Source organism: Arachis stenosperma, chromosome 6 (genome assembly GCF_014773155.1).
Source record: "Arachis stenosperma cultivar V10309 chromosome 6, arast.V10309.gnm1.PFL2, whole genome shotgun sequence".
In the NCBI taxonomy this organism is placed as follows: domain Eukaryota; kingdom Viridiplantae; phylum Streptophyta; class Magnoliopsida; order Fabales; family Fabaceae; genus Arachis; species Arachis stenosperma.
This window is the reverse complement of record NC_080382.1, coordinates 92,043,134-92,057,850: the sequence shown is the minus strand read 5'-3', so window position 1 is coordinate 92,057,850 and position 14,717 is coordinate 92,043,134. Positions and strand designations below refer to the sequence as shown.

At 29.5% G+C, this 14,717-nt stretch overlaps 1 protein-coding gene across 1 annotated transcript; it reads right to left on the bottom strand.

Annotated features, from left to right (window-relative positions):
* Nucleotides 1-1,170: 1,170 nt before the first annotated feature.
* LOC130934279 (protein ABSCISIC ACID-INSENSITIVE 5) lies at nucleotides 1,171-4,052 on the bottom strand. Its single transcript, XM_057863866.1, has 4 exons — nucleotides 2,832-4,052; nucleotides 1,826-1,897; nucleotides 1,690-1,719; nucleotides 1,171-1,514 (listed from the first exon to the last, which is right to left on the bottom strand). Exons 1-4 carry the CDS (start codon nucleotides 3,912-3,914, stop codon nucleotides 1,416-1,418), a joined length of 1,284 nt encoding a protein of 427 aa, XP_057719849.1. The 5' UTR covers nucleotides 3,915-4,052; the 3' UTR covers nucleotides 1,171-1,415.
* Nucleotides 4,053-14,717: the final 10,665 nt, after the last annotated feature.

Genomic DNA, 14,717 nt, shown 5'->3' with positions numbered 1-14,717 from the left:
TAACATGCCCAACTCAATAAATGTCATCAAATCAGATTTTTTCTTTCCATATACCAAGGCATTCATTAAATCCATTTAATTCAAAATTTGAATTCCAACCATGGAATGAGTTGGTGTCCGTGGAAAGCATTCATCTTTTGCTTTCTCTTTATTTTTAATTTTGGACATAACCCTTGTTGGTCTTGCAAGAATTTTAATTGGACTTACTTCTTAAATTTTTGGCCCAATTATCATTTTAATAAATCAGCCACTTATATTAATATTTTGCACAAAGGTTGATTGTTTTTGTCAATCAAATTGGACTTCATACATTTTTTGTGCCCATTGATGAAATCTGCATATAACAAAATTATTAATTAATAAATGTGGATTAAAAATGAAATTAATAATTTTGTAATTAATTGTTTTAATAATGTTTGATCATCATCAAATTAATTTAGATTTTTTCAAACTCATCATATTACTAAAGGAAGGAAATGAATAAATTAAAATACGAAAAAACACAAGAATAAGGAAATAATTCATGATATATAGTTGTTGCGAAAAGCATTATACCTTGCAGAAAATTTTTGATATAGAACCATCATTTTCTGAGGTTAGTAGCTCATGCTCAACTTTTTCTAATCTTTAGCCTTACCATTGGATACATCACAACCTGTTTCTATAGTTTTTATTTAGATATGCACAATTAGTAATGCTTGTAAAGTAAATGAGTAACATCGCATCTGTTAAGCACTCTATATATACGGTGCAGAAAAAAACTAAAATTCTACATTGTCTTCCATAACTAAATTTCTCGAGATTTCACCTTACATTTTGATCAAAATGCCAAGCCTAGAAATAAACATTTGACAATAGTGTGCTATAATATGATCACATTAGAAACGTGTGCATATTCACTTTCCTCATCACAACATAAACGTAGAGCTACAAAAGTGCTCATGGACAACTCGTGTATTTTTAAATACCCATAGACAAGTTAGATCATCATAAAAATTGCAATAAATGATGATAAATTATGCTTAAAATGTCATGCTTGGAATACTGGTATTGTTATCATATATATCCTTATCAAACGTCATTGATTTTATAGTAAAACAAGTGCGAAATGATGCACACAAAAAATACAACAGCTATATTATACATTTGATTAACTAGTAATCCCCTTGAGCTATATTATACATTCGTGAACTTGCATTGGCTAAAATATCAAATCAAAATCACAATTTCACATCTTTTCTGTTCCATTCTGATCTCTCGTTTCCTTGCTTGCTTTAATTTAGCAGGTGGAAATTTGTGTGGTCGATCAACCAAACAAGAAGATGGAATAAGACCAAATCCAATGCCCACTTCTAGAATCCAAGGTTATGCTGGTTAGGTTGCTACCACTGGCATGAAGTCGTGTCGCACAATTTTCACAAAGGACAACTTTGGTTCCTTCTCAATGCTCTCAATTTCTCTGTTGCCTTCTGAGCTTTGGTTTGAACTCTAACGTTCATTTCCTCCTCACAACACTGCACCAGGACAACCCATTATTACATGATGTTTTGGCCTATCTTCTATTAAAACAAAGGATTCTTCCAATTCAACAAAGTCAACATGAAAAATACGTCATTTTGTTGGTGACTAACTGGAATTTGACAAAAACTTCAAACTGAGAATTGTATAGTATCATTGGTTGACACTTACCTGTTGCTTTCTTCTCTTCTCGAACTCGGCCTACAAAACAAAATGATGATGATCATCACTCATCAGTAACTGAAATTATTAGTAGCACGTAAACACAATAAGAAACATATCACAAGTTAATTTCTATGGTACATACCAGCGCCTGTTTAAGTTGGGCGTTCTCTTCTCTCAGTTGGTTGAGTTCTGCTTCTAATTCAACTGTGTACGCCTGCCAAAGCATAGCAGGTAAAAAAAACGTCAAAAGTAAGTAATCTTTACGATGATAAAGGAGTCGAGATAAAATAACTATTGTTTTTATAAAATTCAAAATACATGATAAAAATGAGTTATATATAAATGCATAGTATATACCTAATAATTTTTTTAATAATTTCTATCTAGTCAAATTTTAATTCTTCAAATATCCGTTTTTTATGTACAGACAATTTTAAACATAAAAAAATATAAATTAATATGATATTAAAATTTGAAAGAACTTGAAATCTTTTTATAAGAAAATGAATGAAAATGACAATTTATTTTTCTTTTTCTATTTTCGAACAATAAAGTTGATGTAATAATAATAATAACTACCAAGTAAGTACTAAAATATTCCAATAAATAAAACAGAAATACTGAAGTTTTTTTTATTGCATTCACTCGCTAGTGAAGCTGTCAAAGAAAATATTTTCCATCAACCTCTTAAACAGGATACATGAAAAATGATGTTAATATTCACTAAAATATTTATATAATAAGCTAAGTCAACTTTCTCCTTTATTGGATAAGGGTATAGGAAAAGTTATTGTAGGTTTCACGTAACTCAAGCTAACAACTAGAGAGAATAACTCCCTAGGTTTCACTTCCATCTTACTTAGAAGATATTAGAAATGCAACTTAGAGGTGAGAAACTTGAGTTCACACACGCATTATCTGAAAAGACTTTAAGAACTAAGAAGCAGTTTTGTTGTTCTGACTCATTCAATATTCTTGAGATCATGGTACCATAATGTTACTCATGGTATCAATCAAGCTGTTTATATCAAATTATTAAGCAACAACATTTAACACCATAAACTTGAGATGTAGAGAAACAAGGTCATGTTTGGTAGACACCACAAACAATAATATCAATGAATGAACGAAAAAGAGCAATAGAGCACCTGTTTTCTGGCTCTGGATCTAGCAGCAGATTCTCTGTTCTTAATCATCCTCCGCTGCCGTCGCTCGACGACCTTCTCGACAGGACCATCCACCATCCTCTTGCGTCCCCTCAACACACCCATCTCAACCCCATACTGACCCTCCCCAGCGCCCACCCCGTCCGAAGAGCCCGGGCTCAAGGGCCCTACCCCGTACCCACCCCCTCCATTCACCACCCTCCCTCCATAACAAATCCCGCCGGCGGAACCCGGTGTAGAGTATGCTCCGCCGCCACCATCCCTCTTGCCACTACTCCCAGGGTATCCAGAAGGCTCTGCCTGGTACGGCGAAGCAGCCGCAACCACAGCACCACCACCGATAATAGTCCTTCCAACAAAAGAAGAAGGAGCCATTGCTGCAGAGTTGTTACCAGAATACACCCCATACTGCTGCTGCTGATGATGAGGATGGTGATGGTGATGAGAAGCTGCTAGTGGTTGTGGTATCCCCGGCATTGCACATTGTTCCCGAACTACCCCTGCTTTGACCAAGAAATCCTCCAAAGTCATCTCCCCAAAGGTTGGCTGGCGATAAGTAATCTCTGTATGCATGGCGCCATTGCTGTTGCTGCTCTTGCTCTGCTGATGATGGTGCTGCTGTTGCTGCTGAGTCTGTTCCACTTTATTATGTATTTCAGACCAAACCTCCTCCACGGTTTTCCGGCTTAAAGGCGCAGGAATAGTGAGTGATCCTTGCCGATGGAGACTCTGCTGCTGTTCCCTCATCATCGCAGAAGAAGCTTCACCTAGTGGTGTGTTATTATTGGTGATGTTGTTAGAAGAGTTTACTATGGCTTGGTTCTCTTCTGCATTCCATATGCTACTAAGAAACTCGTCCATGTTCATGGATCCGAAGTTCTTGCCACTCTCACACAGTGTGTGCTGGAACTCATCTAAGGTCAGAGAATATATGGATGATTGTCTCCCGAGGGAGGAGAATGGGTGGTGGTTGTTCTTCCCGGCTTGCTGCTCTCCCACTTGGATTACCGGCGATTCCACTTCTCCCTGGGAGTTGTTGTTCATCTCCGCCTCTGCTACCACCATTTTCGAATTCTTCTATCTCCTGCAACAAAACAAACAAAGCCTCATCAGATCAAGATCAGTTATGAATAAATTAGAAACCAAAGTATTCCAATTAACTCTTGGATTTTTATTATTAAATAAAGTTCAATTTATTTATATAATGGATGAAAAATTCAAAATAAATATTTTTAGATTAATGATAAATATAAGTTGTCAACTTGTGAAGGTGTGAACTGCTCCTTCAAGACAACGCTCATTTGGCTTCTCTCTCTCTCATGCATAAGTAACTATAGTGTTGAACATACTTCCATTATTGACATTATACCCCATCATTATCATCTTTTATCGTGATGAGGTTATGTTTTTACTGTTATTCCATTTGATTTTGAAAAAAAAATAAATAAATAAAATACAGAAATTAACAGAACATTAATACAATTTTATATCTCAGAAACGTAACCTAACATATTAATAAAGTGTAATGGATGCTAGTAATTTTTTTTCCCTGGCTATGATGCTTGAAATTAAGCATAACCAATTAATACTAGAATAATCTTTTTAAGGTAAAAGAAGAGATGTAGTTTCCAATTTATATAATTTATTTACTATAATATTTTATTAGCAACCGACTTGGAATGAATTCGTTTTTCTTCTATTTGGGGTGCAACAAAATGCTATTCTACATTTATTTTAATAATATTCAAAACTAGATAATGATAGATGCTCTCGCTTCTTGATTCCACACTGAATTTCACATTTTCACGTACAAAAGCCAGTTTCTTATTTTTTATTTTTTTTATTTTTTAATAAAGAAGTAAACATCAAAGTTCAACGGTATTCTACAATTCTATTCTATAGAATATCATGGAACTATCACATTCAAATAAATGCTACTTTCTTTTGTTTAAAATGTGGGGCCTTAACTTGGCTCCGCCGTTAGCTCTCAATTCTTATAGGTATAGCCACAAATATTTTCTTGATTTGATAGCCAAGAACATGATGTAAAAGATGAACAACAAATAACATGATAATTATTAGGCTAAAGCCTTGCTTAAATAAGTAATTTTTTGTTAAAATAAAATCCAATTAAACAAGTTAAATTGTCTCTTCCCCGTGTTTTAAGCTAGTTTAACATACCTTGTGGTGATTATTATGTCTAGAGAAAGAGGGGAAAAAAAAAAGAAAAACTTCACACGTGCTTCAGAAAAATGAAACTTAAATCTAGGGGAAGGAAAGATCTACCCCGTTAAAAAAACATTTAAATATACATTTTCTATTGAATGGAGTTTGGGGTCAAAAGAAAAGAATATTTCCATATTTGGTAAAACAGTTGCCGGCGGCCATATAAAGTAAATAAAGGGCTTAAATCTTAATCGAGGATGAGTTAACATACTAAATTGAATTATAATTATTAAACAAACAAAAGTGACATTTCTCATCATAACCAAAATAAAAGTCATTTCCTAAATTAACATATACACCAATTATATTTTAACATTAGGTCTTGTCAAATCCCATTAAATAAGAAGCCCATTAGATAATCAAATAAAAAGATGGAACCAAAATGGGACCTAGTCACACAGAATAAACAAAATAATAATAATAATAATCTACATCTAGATGGATATTTCACGCATCAAAGCATGGAGAATGATACATAAAGTTATGTAGATACCTGGAAGTATATAGATCGAAAAACCCCTTAGCTTATGTAGAAAGAGGTTTATTTGTGTTGAGTATGATAAGGATTAAGGAGTAGTGAGTAGAACTGACTACAAATATAAAACAAAGGATAGAAGAGAAGGAACAAATAAGACTGAAATATTTAGTGAGCAGCACCAGCTTCCATATGATCCATTTCAGGCTTGGCCCACAAAAACAAAACAAAGGCATTAAAGAAAAGAACAAAAGAGTCAATTGGCGCAAACATACTCAGAAAAATCATGGAACCGCCACGTTAAGGGCAGGTGTCGCTGCTACAACCTCCTTTTGCTGCAGCCTATTCTTCAGTCCAACACGTATCCATCACTACATTATTTTTTAATTATTAATTAAAACATAAAAAATGAATTGCTTGTAGACGCAGACTTATAATTGCTAGGTATCTGATCCCATCACAAGCCATAAAAGGAAACTCTATTTATTTTCGGGTAAAATACCCCTCTCCTCTGGTCTTACTCTTGATTCATGTACCTTTTAAGTTTTCTTTGCTATACCAGCAGATTTTTGTAAGGACAACAATAACTTATTATATTACCACTTATATTATTATTGTTATTATTATTATTATTATTATTATTATTATTATTATTATTTAAAAATAATGTTGCTTCAGATTTTTTTAAAAAAAATGAATAAACATTATTGGATCAATAAAGACTAAAAGTGTATTTGAATCTATATAAACATTTAAGTAAAATGAATTGGGATAATACAATTTTACTATCTAAATACTCTAAATAAGATGGAAAAGATATGGACATGTTCATTTCATTATTCTGCCTTTCCCGGCTCATGCATAAACATTTTTCATGGTATTCTTCTACTTTTATTTTACTATATATATCACGCAGCATTTGAACCTATGTTTATCTTCTCCATGTTTCATCTAAGTTAGGAATTTCGTGTTTAGCTCTCCTCCCCTCCCATCATTGCTCCCTAATAGTATTCTCCGCTTTTTTTATTAGTCTTATTTTATTTTATTTTATTGTAGTATTAATTTTAGAGTAATGTTAAGTAGTCAACATATTATAGACAATATATAAAAATAGATGATTAATAATATTTATATTTATAAGAAAGTATGAATATTCTTTGAATTTAATTAATACAATTAATTTTTTTTTTATAATTATCTTCTCTCATTTAAGTATATTAAAAGTCAATTCTAAATTAAATGTGAATTAAATTTTAAAAAATGTTCTTTTATTATTATTATATTCATAATTTTATAAAAAATTTTTCAAATAAAAATTTTATAAAAAAATAAAAATATCTTATATTTAATTAATCTCTATTTATTAAAAAGTCCAAAATTATTATTTTTTAACCTACAAAATAAAATAATAAATTAACATCAATCTATTAATTATAAATATTATGTGTTTAAAAGTATAGATATTATACATATAAAATTATGGATATTAAATTAGAAAATTTTAACAATTTCTACTATACAACTCATATTTTACATATAGGCTATTAAAAAATAAAAAATAAAAAAATAAAATATAAACAAAAATTAAGAAATAAATTTTTAAAAGTAATTATTAACTCATTATATTAAAATCAATAAATAAACTTACATATGAATATTAAATAAAAAATATTAAAATAATTAAAATTATGACCTATTAGTGCACATATGAGATAATAATTTGAAAAATATAATAATACACATAGTTTAAAATTTGGTAATATTAATTGTAAAAAGTTATTAATTATGGACATCATATGTATAAAATTATGAATGTTATGAGTATGAAATGATAGATGTTATGCGTATGAACTTATGGATGTTATGAGTAAATTTGTCAATTGAATAAATTAATTTAAGTATTTGATATTTTTTAAATTCAATTATGATAAAATTTGAAAACAATTGTGTTAAAAAATTAGAATAAATTATTATTTCACTTTAAAAAATATGAAACAAATGTTAGGTAAGTAAGATAATAAATTAGTTATTACAAAAAAAGTTAATTAAAATTAATGACAATTAAAATTTAGTTTACTCCAATCTCTACAATATTATGTAGGTACAGTGAAATAAGAAAAAAAATAAATTAGTGGTTACAAAAAAAATCAATTAACATTAATAATATTTAAAGTGTATTATTATGATTAGTCTTTAATGCAACAATATATACAAAAATTAAATTATAAAAGGTCTCATTAATATATGATATGTTATATTTTAATAGTTAGAGATAATTCATTAAGGTGAATAGGATGATCAGTGACAATCAGCTCTATTTATCATACTAAGACGAACGTGTCTAACAAACATCCGCGTCTACTTGAATTCGTGTGAATACTTCAATGAAAAGCACTAACCACCAGCTTGAATCATACATCTCTCAGACGGCTAATCCATGACTTCGTTGGGGACTTCTCGAGACACCAGTTCAGTCGATTTACGGAGAGATTAGGGTCTCTGTGGTAGAGACTAGAACCCAAAGATGCAGCATTCTCTGATCTGACCTTGTTTGTGGCGTTTTGAGTAAGATCATTAAGGAGAATGGACTGTATGAGCTTCACCCTCAAGCAGAGATGGATCCACACTAACCCTGGGGTTCATATCCGGAGGAGTATTGACGACCTCTCAATAAAGGCGTTAATCATTTACAGCCTGCCATTGAAGAGATCACTCACAAGCAAAGAAGACAGTAATGCAAGAGTTAGTTCAGGAAGACAAAGCAACTCCAATCCTTAATTATATCCATCTTACTGATTTCATTCCAATTTACAAATACAAATTATGAATAGTTTCTCTTTTCATAAAAACACAACCTTTTGATCTGCCTGACTAAGACCTGCAAAATAACCATAGCTTGTTTCAGACCAACAATCCTCGTGGGATCGATCCTGACTCGCTCAGGTATTATTTGGATGACCCAGTGTACTTGCTGGTACAGCTGTACGAAAGTGTGGGAATTCGTGCACCAATACTTCACTCAATACACTGACAAGCACAAGCATGCATATCTTAATCAAATCAATTAAAATGTCCTAGCCCACCGAACCAAACTCACTTCAAGCACTGAATAAAACATGATAAATAATGAATCAGCTAGACTAGTTACACTATCCACTATCTACTCACATACATTATCTACTGAACTGAATAAAAATAAGAGCAAATTTCATTCAAAACCTAGTTACACTGTAAAAATTAATCAGAATAACCCTAAACACTGAACACACTAAATATCAAGTAAATGAGAATCACCAAACCCACCGAACCGAACACAATCCATGTGGTGAATAAATTGTTATAAGCTTTCAATTATTATGAATAGTATTTCTTCATGCAATAGAAGTTAACTAAATAGAGTAACAATCAATTTCAAAGACTTAGTTACACTATCCACTGAATTGAATGAAAATAAGAACAAATTTGATTCAAAGCCCTAGTTATACTGTAAAAATACAATCAGAATAAATCCTAAACCCTGAACAAACTAAACATCATGTGAATGAAAATCACCAAACCCACCGAATCGAACACAATCCATGTGGTGAATAAATCATTATAACCTTTTAATTATTATGAATAGTATTTCTTCATGCAATAGAAGTTAACTGAATAAAGTAACAATCAATTTTAAAGACCTAGTTATACTATTCACCGGACTGAATGAAAATAAGAGCAAATTTGATTTAAAACCCTAGTTATACTGTAAAAATGTAATCAGAATAAACCCTAAACCCTGAACACACTAAATATCAAGTGAATGAGAATCACCAAGTCTACCGAATCGAACACAATCCATGTGGTGAATAAATCATTATAAACTTTTAGTTATTATGAATAGTATTTTTTCATGCAATAGAAGTTAACTAAATAGAGTAACAATCAATTTCAAAGACCTAGTTACGCTATCCACTGAACTGAATGAAAATAAGAACAAATTTGATTCAAAGCCCTAGTTATACTGTAAAAATAAAATCAGAATAAATCCTAAACCCTGAACACACTAAATATAAAGTGAATGAGAGTCACCAAACCCACCGAACCGAACACAATCCATGTGGTGAATAAATCGTTATAAGCTTTCAATTTTTATTAATAGTATTTCTCCATGTAATAGAAGTCAACTGAATAGAATAACAATCAAGTTCAAAGCCCTAGTTACACTATCCACTGGATTGAATGATAAGAAGAATAAATTTGATTCAAAGCTCTAGTTATACTGTAAAAATGTAATTAGAATAAACCCTAAACTCTGAACAAACTAAATATCAAGTAAATGAAAACCAACAAAGCCACCAAACCGAACAGAATTTACGTGGTGAATAAATCGTTATAAGCTTTCTATCATGAAGAATAGTATTTCATAAACTTTCAATCATCAAGAATAGTGTTTGTCCATACAATAGAAGTCAACTGAATAGAGTAACAACCAAGTTCAATATCCTAGTTATACTATCCACTGAATTGAATGATAGAAAGAACAAATTTCATTCAAAGTCATAGTTATACTGTAAAAGTGCAATCAGAATAAACCCTAAACCCTGAACACACTAAATATCAAGTGAATGAGGATCACCAAGCCCACCGAACCGAATACAATCCATGTGGTGAATAAATCGTTATAAACCTTCAATTATCAAGAATAGTGTTTCATAAATTTTCAATAATCAAGAATAGTGTTTCATAAATTTTCAATAATCAAGAATAGTATTTCTCCATGCAAAAGAAGAACTGAACAGAGTAACAATCAAGTTCAAAGCCCTAGTTACACTATCCACTGAACTGAATGAAAATAAGAAAAAATTTTATTCAAAACCCTAGTTATACTGTAAAAATGCAATTAGAATACGTCGATCTACTGAACGAAGGAAATCAATCCATTAAAGCTAAAATGCAACTAAGAGAAATGCTACATTACAATATTTCAAATGATCAGTAGTTTTTTTCATATTTTTGTTAGTCTCTGTTGTTATTTTCGTTTGTTTTTGCTTGTTTGTGGCGAAATCTTGTTATGATTCTTCTCCAGTAATAATTTTTGCAGAGAATGTGACTGAAGTTTGAGTGATTTTGAGAGAGATTCGAAGAGAATGAGCGATTTTGTGTAGTGGTTTTGTGTTGAGAAGAAGTAACGTATTTTCATAATGAGCGTTGAGTAATGAAAAGTTTTCCTAGTACGTGTTTTCACTCGTCATTAATGCACGTGACTCTCTTTATACTTGGGCCAACTTAGATACATAAATATATGGATGTGTAGCATGACTATATATAATCTCTCATATACAGGTACATTGCGTATGATTTACGATTTCTATTTATTTGTTTAGCTTTCAATACGTTAAAATAGTTATAATATATCACCATGTTTGTTAAATATATGAAGGTGCATTGCATTTTTATTTTTGCTAGATCACAGTTGTAATATTTTTATTTATTTTGTTTTAGGTGAACTAAATTATGAACTAGAATATAACAAATTTAATAAAATAATTTATGTAAAAGAAAACTAACATATTTATATGTTAATGTTTTAATACGAAATTTTAAAGTGAGCTTTTAGTTTATATTAATATTTTTATTCATAATAACATTATGAGAATATAAATCTTTTAAAATATATTAATTTTGTTCTGATATTACAGATTATAACATAAATATTTATAAAATCAAACTATTTTTACAAGAAAGTAATGGAAGACAAAACTCTCCATCAGTTAAGAAAACCAAGCTAAAATTTTTGTATATAAAAAAATCAAATAATATATTTTTTAGTTACTGTTTTTGTACGAAAGATTTTAATTTTTTATGAATAATTAATTTTAATATTTATTATCTAAAATTTAAGAAAATTTAATGTGTATACTTTTATATTTGATAAATGTTAAGTCGATTTCACAAATAAAAATAATTAATTTTTATATTTGTTATTTAAAAATAATATTTTTTCTCTATATATAAAAATATAATTAGATATTAGTATAAAAAAATTTATATTGATAATTATAAAATTAACTCAAAATTAATTTTTTTTGAAACAATTGAATCTTTATTCTAATTATCAATCATAATATTACTATTCTCTCTAAATTAGATGTAATAAATATTTGAAAGAAATACAAATATAGAATAGAAAGATAAACGGTGAAAATTTGAAACTAAATTTTAAAAAATAAAAAAATATGCATATAATGATAACATATTTTTTATGTGAATAATATTATAGGATTATATTTAAATTATATTTAATTATAAATTTAATATATTTTTTATAATTTTATAAATTCATTTAAATTATATTATTTATTAATTTTATTTTTTGTAGAGTAAAAAAGTAGAGAGAGATAGAGAATGAGAAAGAAAAGAGAACGAAAGATAAAGAAGAAGAATGAGAGAGGGAGTTTGTTAATTTTGAGGGAAAGATTTTATTTTAATTGTAACGAAAGAATAGCTCGTGACACATTTTGATTTGTCAAATTAATGATATAAAATATAAAATATAAATTATAAGTTATATATAGAGTGAGAATGGTAGAGAGAAATAGAGAAAGGGAGAAGTAGATAAGAGAAGGGAGGAAAGGAGTTTATTAATTTTGAAAAAAAATATTTCATCTCAATTTTAACGAAGAAGTGTCATGTGACATATTTTAGTTGTTAAATTAATAATGTAATATAGCTATATTTCAATTTCAATTTCAATATTTTAATTTTAATTGCAATTAAAGAATATCATGTTGCACATTTTGATTATCAAATTTGTAATTAGTTATTGATAATAATATATAAAAGAGATAGAGTAGAGGTGAAAGAATGAGAGAGATAGAGAAAGAGAGAGAGAGGAGAATAAAACTCTTTAATTTTGGAGAAAAAGATTTAATTTTAATTACAATAAAAAAGTAATATTTGGTATATTTTAATTATAAAATTAGTAATATATAATAGGATAATAGATATGATTTTGAAAGAGAATATAAAACATAATTGATACATAAACAATATATAGTTTATAGTTTTATTTTATATAAAATTATAGATTATATTCATTTATTTGAATCAACTCATGTACTCACACAATTATCTCATGAGTTTTTAATGGACCAAACTTAAGCTTGGTAAATAAATTCAATTATTAATGAGTTAATTTAAATTTGATTTGACTCAACTCACTTTACTTGTATCTATGACAGAAAGGATAAATTAAAGAGTATTATAGCCTGTAAAGTATAATAGAAAATTGTTATAACTGAACGTGTTAGTTAAGGCAGTTATGATTTAGGTAGTTAAAATAGTTAAGTTTCCTTCTTTGTATAAGCAATATATATTTGTGTTCAATAGTATGTATTAGAGTAGAAAGATTTCATAACTCAAATACAGCTTTACATAGTTTTTCTATTCCTTTTCTTTTTCTTTTTTACATAATTTTCATTCTCTGCATAAATCTGTTTCTTCAGCCATTTTTTTATAGAATCAAGAACTAAGGTTTAATCCATGACTTTAGCAACTCTCACTTCCAACAGTAATAAATTTATTTTCATTTGTATTTTAGATAAGTTAAATGATACCATCTTTGGTATTTATTATCAAAGGACATTCAGATAATATCACCAAAGAAAAATTCCACAACTCACAATCCTCGTCAAAGTATTTATTTAGAATGGTTGTAACAAGATTATAACTTAAGTTCTTGAATTTTCATTTCAATTGATGCTTCTTTTAAGAATCGTAAGGTCCATTATTCTTTTGTTTTTCAAATTTGGCAAAATCTTTATCAACTCTCTGTTGAATCTACAAAATCTAAAATTAAACACAACTTTCAATTATTCACTACTTAGTAATAATCAAAAGATTGATTGATTTCCAAATAGCTCTTGGTTATGATATGAGTATTGAGGCTTACATTGAAGCCATTTGTGATGGACTTTCGCTGAATCAAACATGTGACGCCAAGCATGAACTTTTCAGCATTGGAGAAGTTGAAACCTTTCTTGTTTCTCATGTAAACTATAGAGAAATTTAAGCAACTCTCTATTGGTTTTTGTTTAGGATCAATTAGCTCAATCCAATACATATAACCAAAGATTTGTTTTGGAAGAATCAATGATGGACAAAATACTTGGCAGTCAAGCAAATCATCTGATTCAAGAGTAAGCCACCGCATCTCACTCATGATCCTGCAAATCTAATTTCTGCTACAATCTATACGAATCCTAACTAGCTCTTCATAAAAAATGGTTCAAATATCCCCATTACTCAATATGCTCACACTATAACTAATTCTAATTCAAATCAAACTTTTTTTCTCAAAAACATTTTACATATACTTGAAATTGCAAAGAATCTTATCAGTGTTTTCAGATTCTACTTAGATAGATAATAATATATATTTTTTTAATTTCACCCTTTCATTGCCTTGTCGAATCTCATGTCAACAGAAAAATTCTTCTTCAGGGCATACTTAGGCATGATTTGTATACAGTATGTGTGTTCCTAGTTCTTTACCAAACAAATCTTTTGTTCAATCTTTTTTAGCATCTTGTAAATTGAATCTTGCTTTATGGCACAAAAGACTTGGACATCCTTTCTATATTGAAGTTCAAGCAGTTGTAAAATAGTGTAATATTCCAATTGATGATAATACCATTTCTAATTCTTTCGTTTGCGAAGAATGTTGTATGGCTAAAATGCGAACCTTCTCCTTTTCTTTTCCCCCTTCCCAGACTCATTATTATGATCCTTTACAACTTGTGTTCATTGACATTTTAGGTCCTATTCGTGCTACTTCAAGATTAGGTTTTAAATATTATATTAGTTTTGTTTGTGCATTAATAAGATGCACGTCTTTGTTTGTTGCAACCAAATTCTGAAGTATTTACCATTTTTCGAAAATTTGAAGTCTTGATGGAAAAGCAAACTTGTCTCCCTTTCAAAGTTGTACAAACTGATAATGGCAGAGAGTTTCTTTCCTCTAATTCTAAAATCTTTTTGCAAAAACATGGTATTGCAGATAGTCTTTCTTGTCCTTATACTCACCAGCAATAAGGACTCTGCATATGAGATGCTTCACCATATAAACCTGACTATACCATGCTTAAAGTGTTTGGTTCCGACTCTCACATTCGCCCTTTAAATGTCTC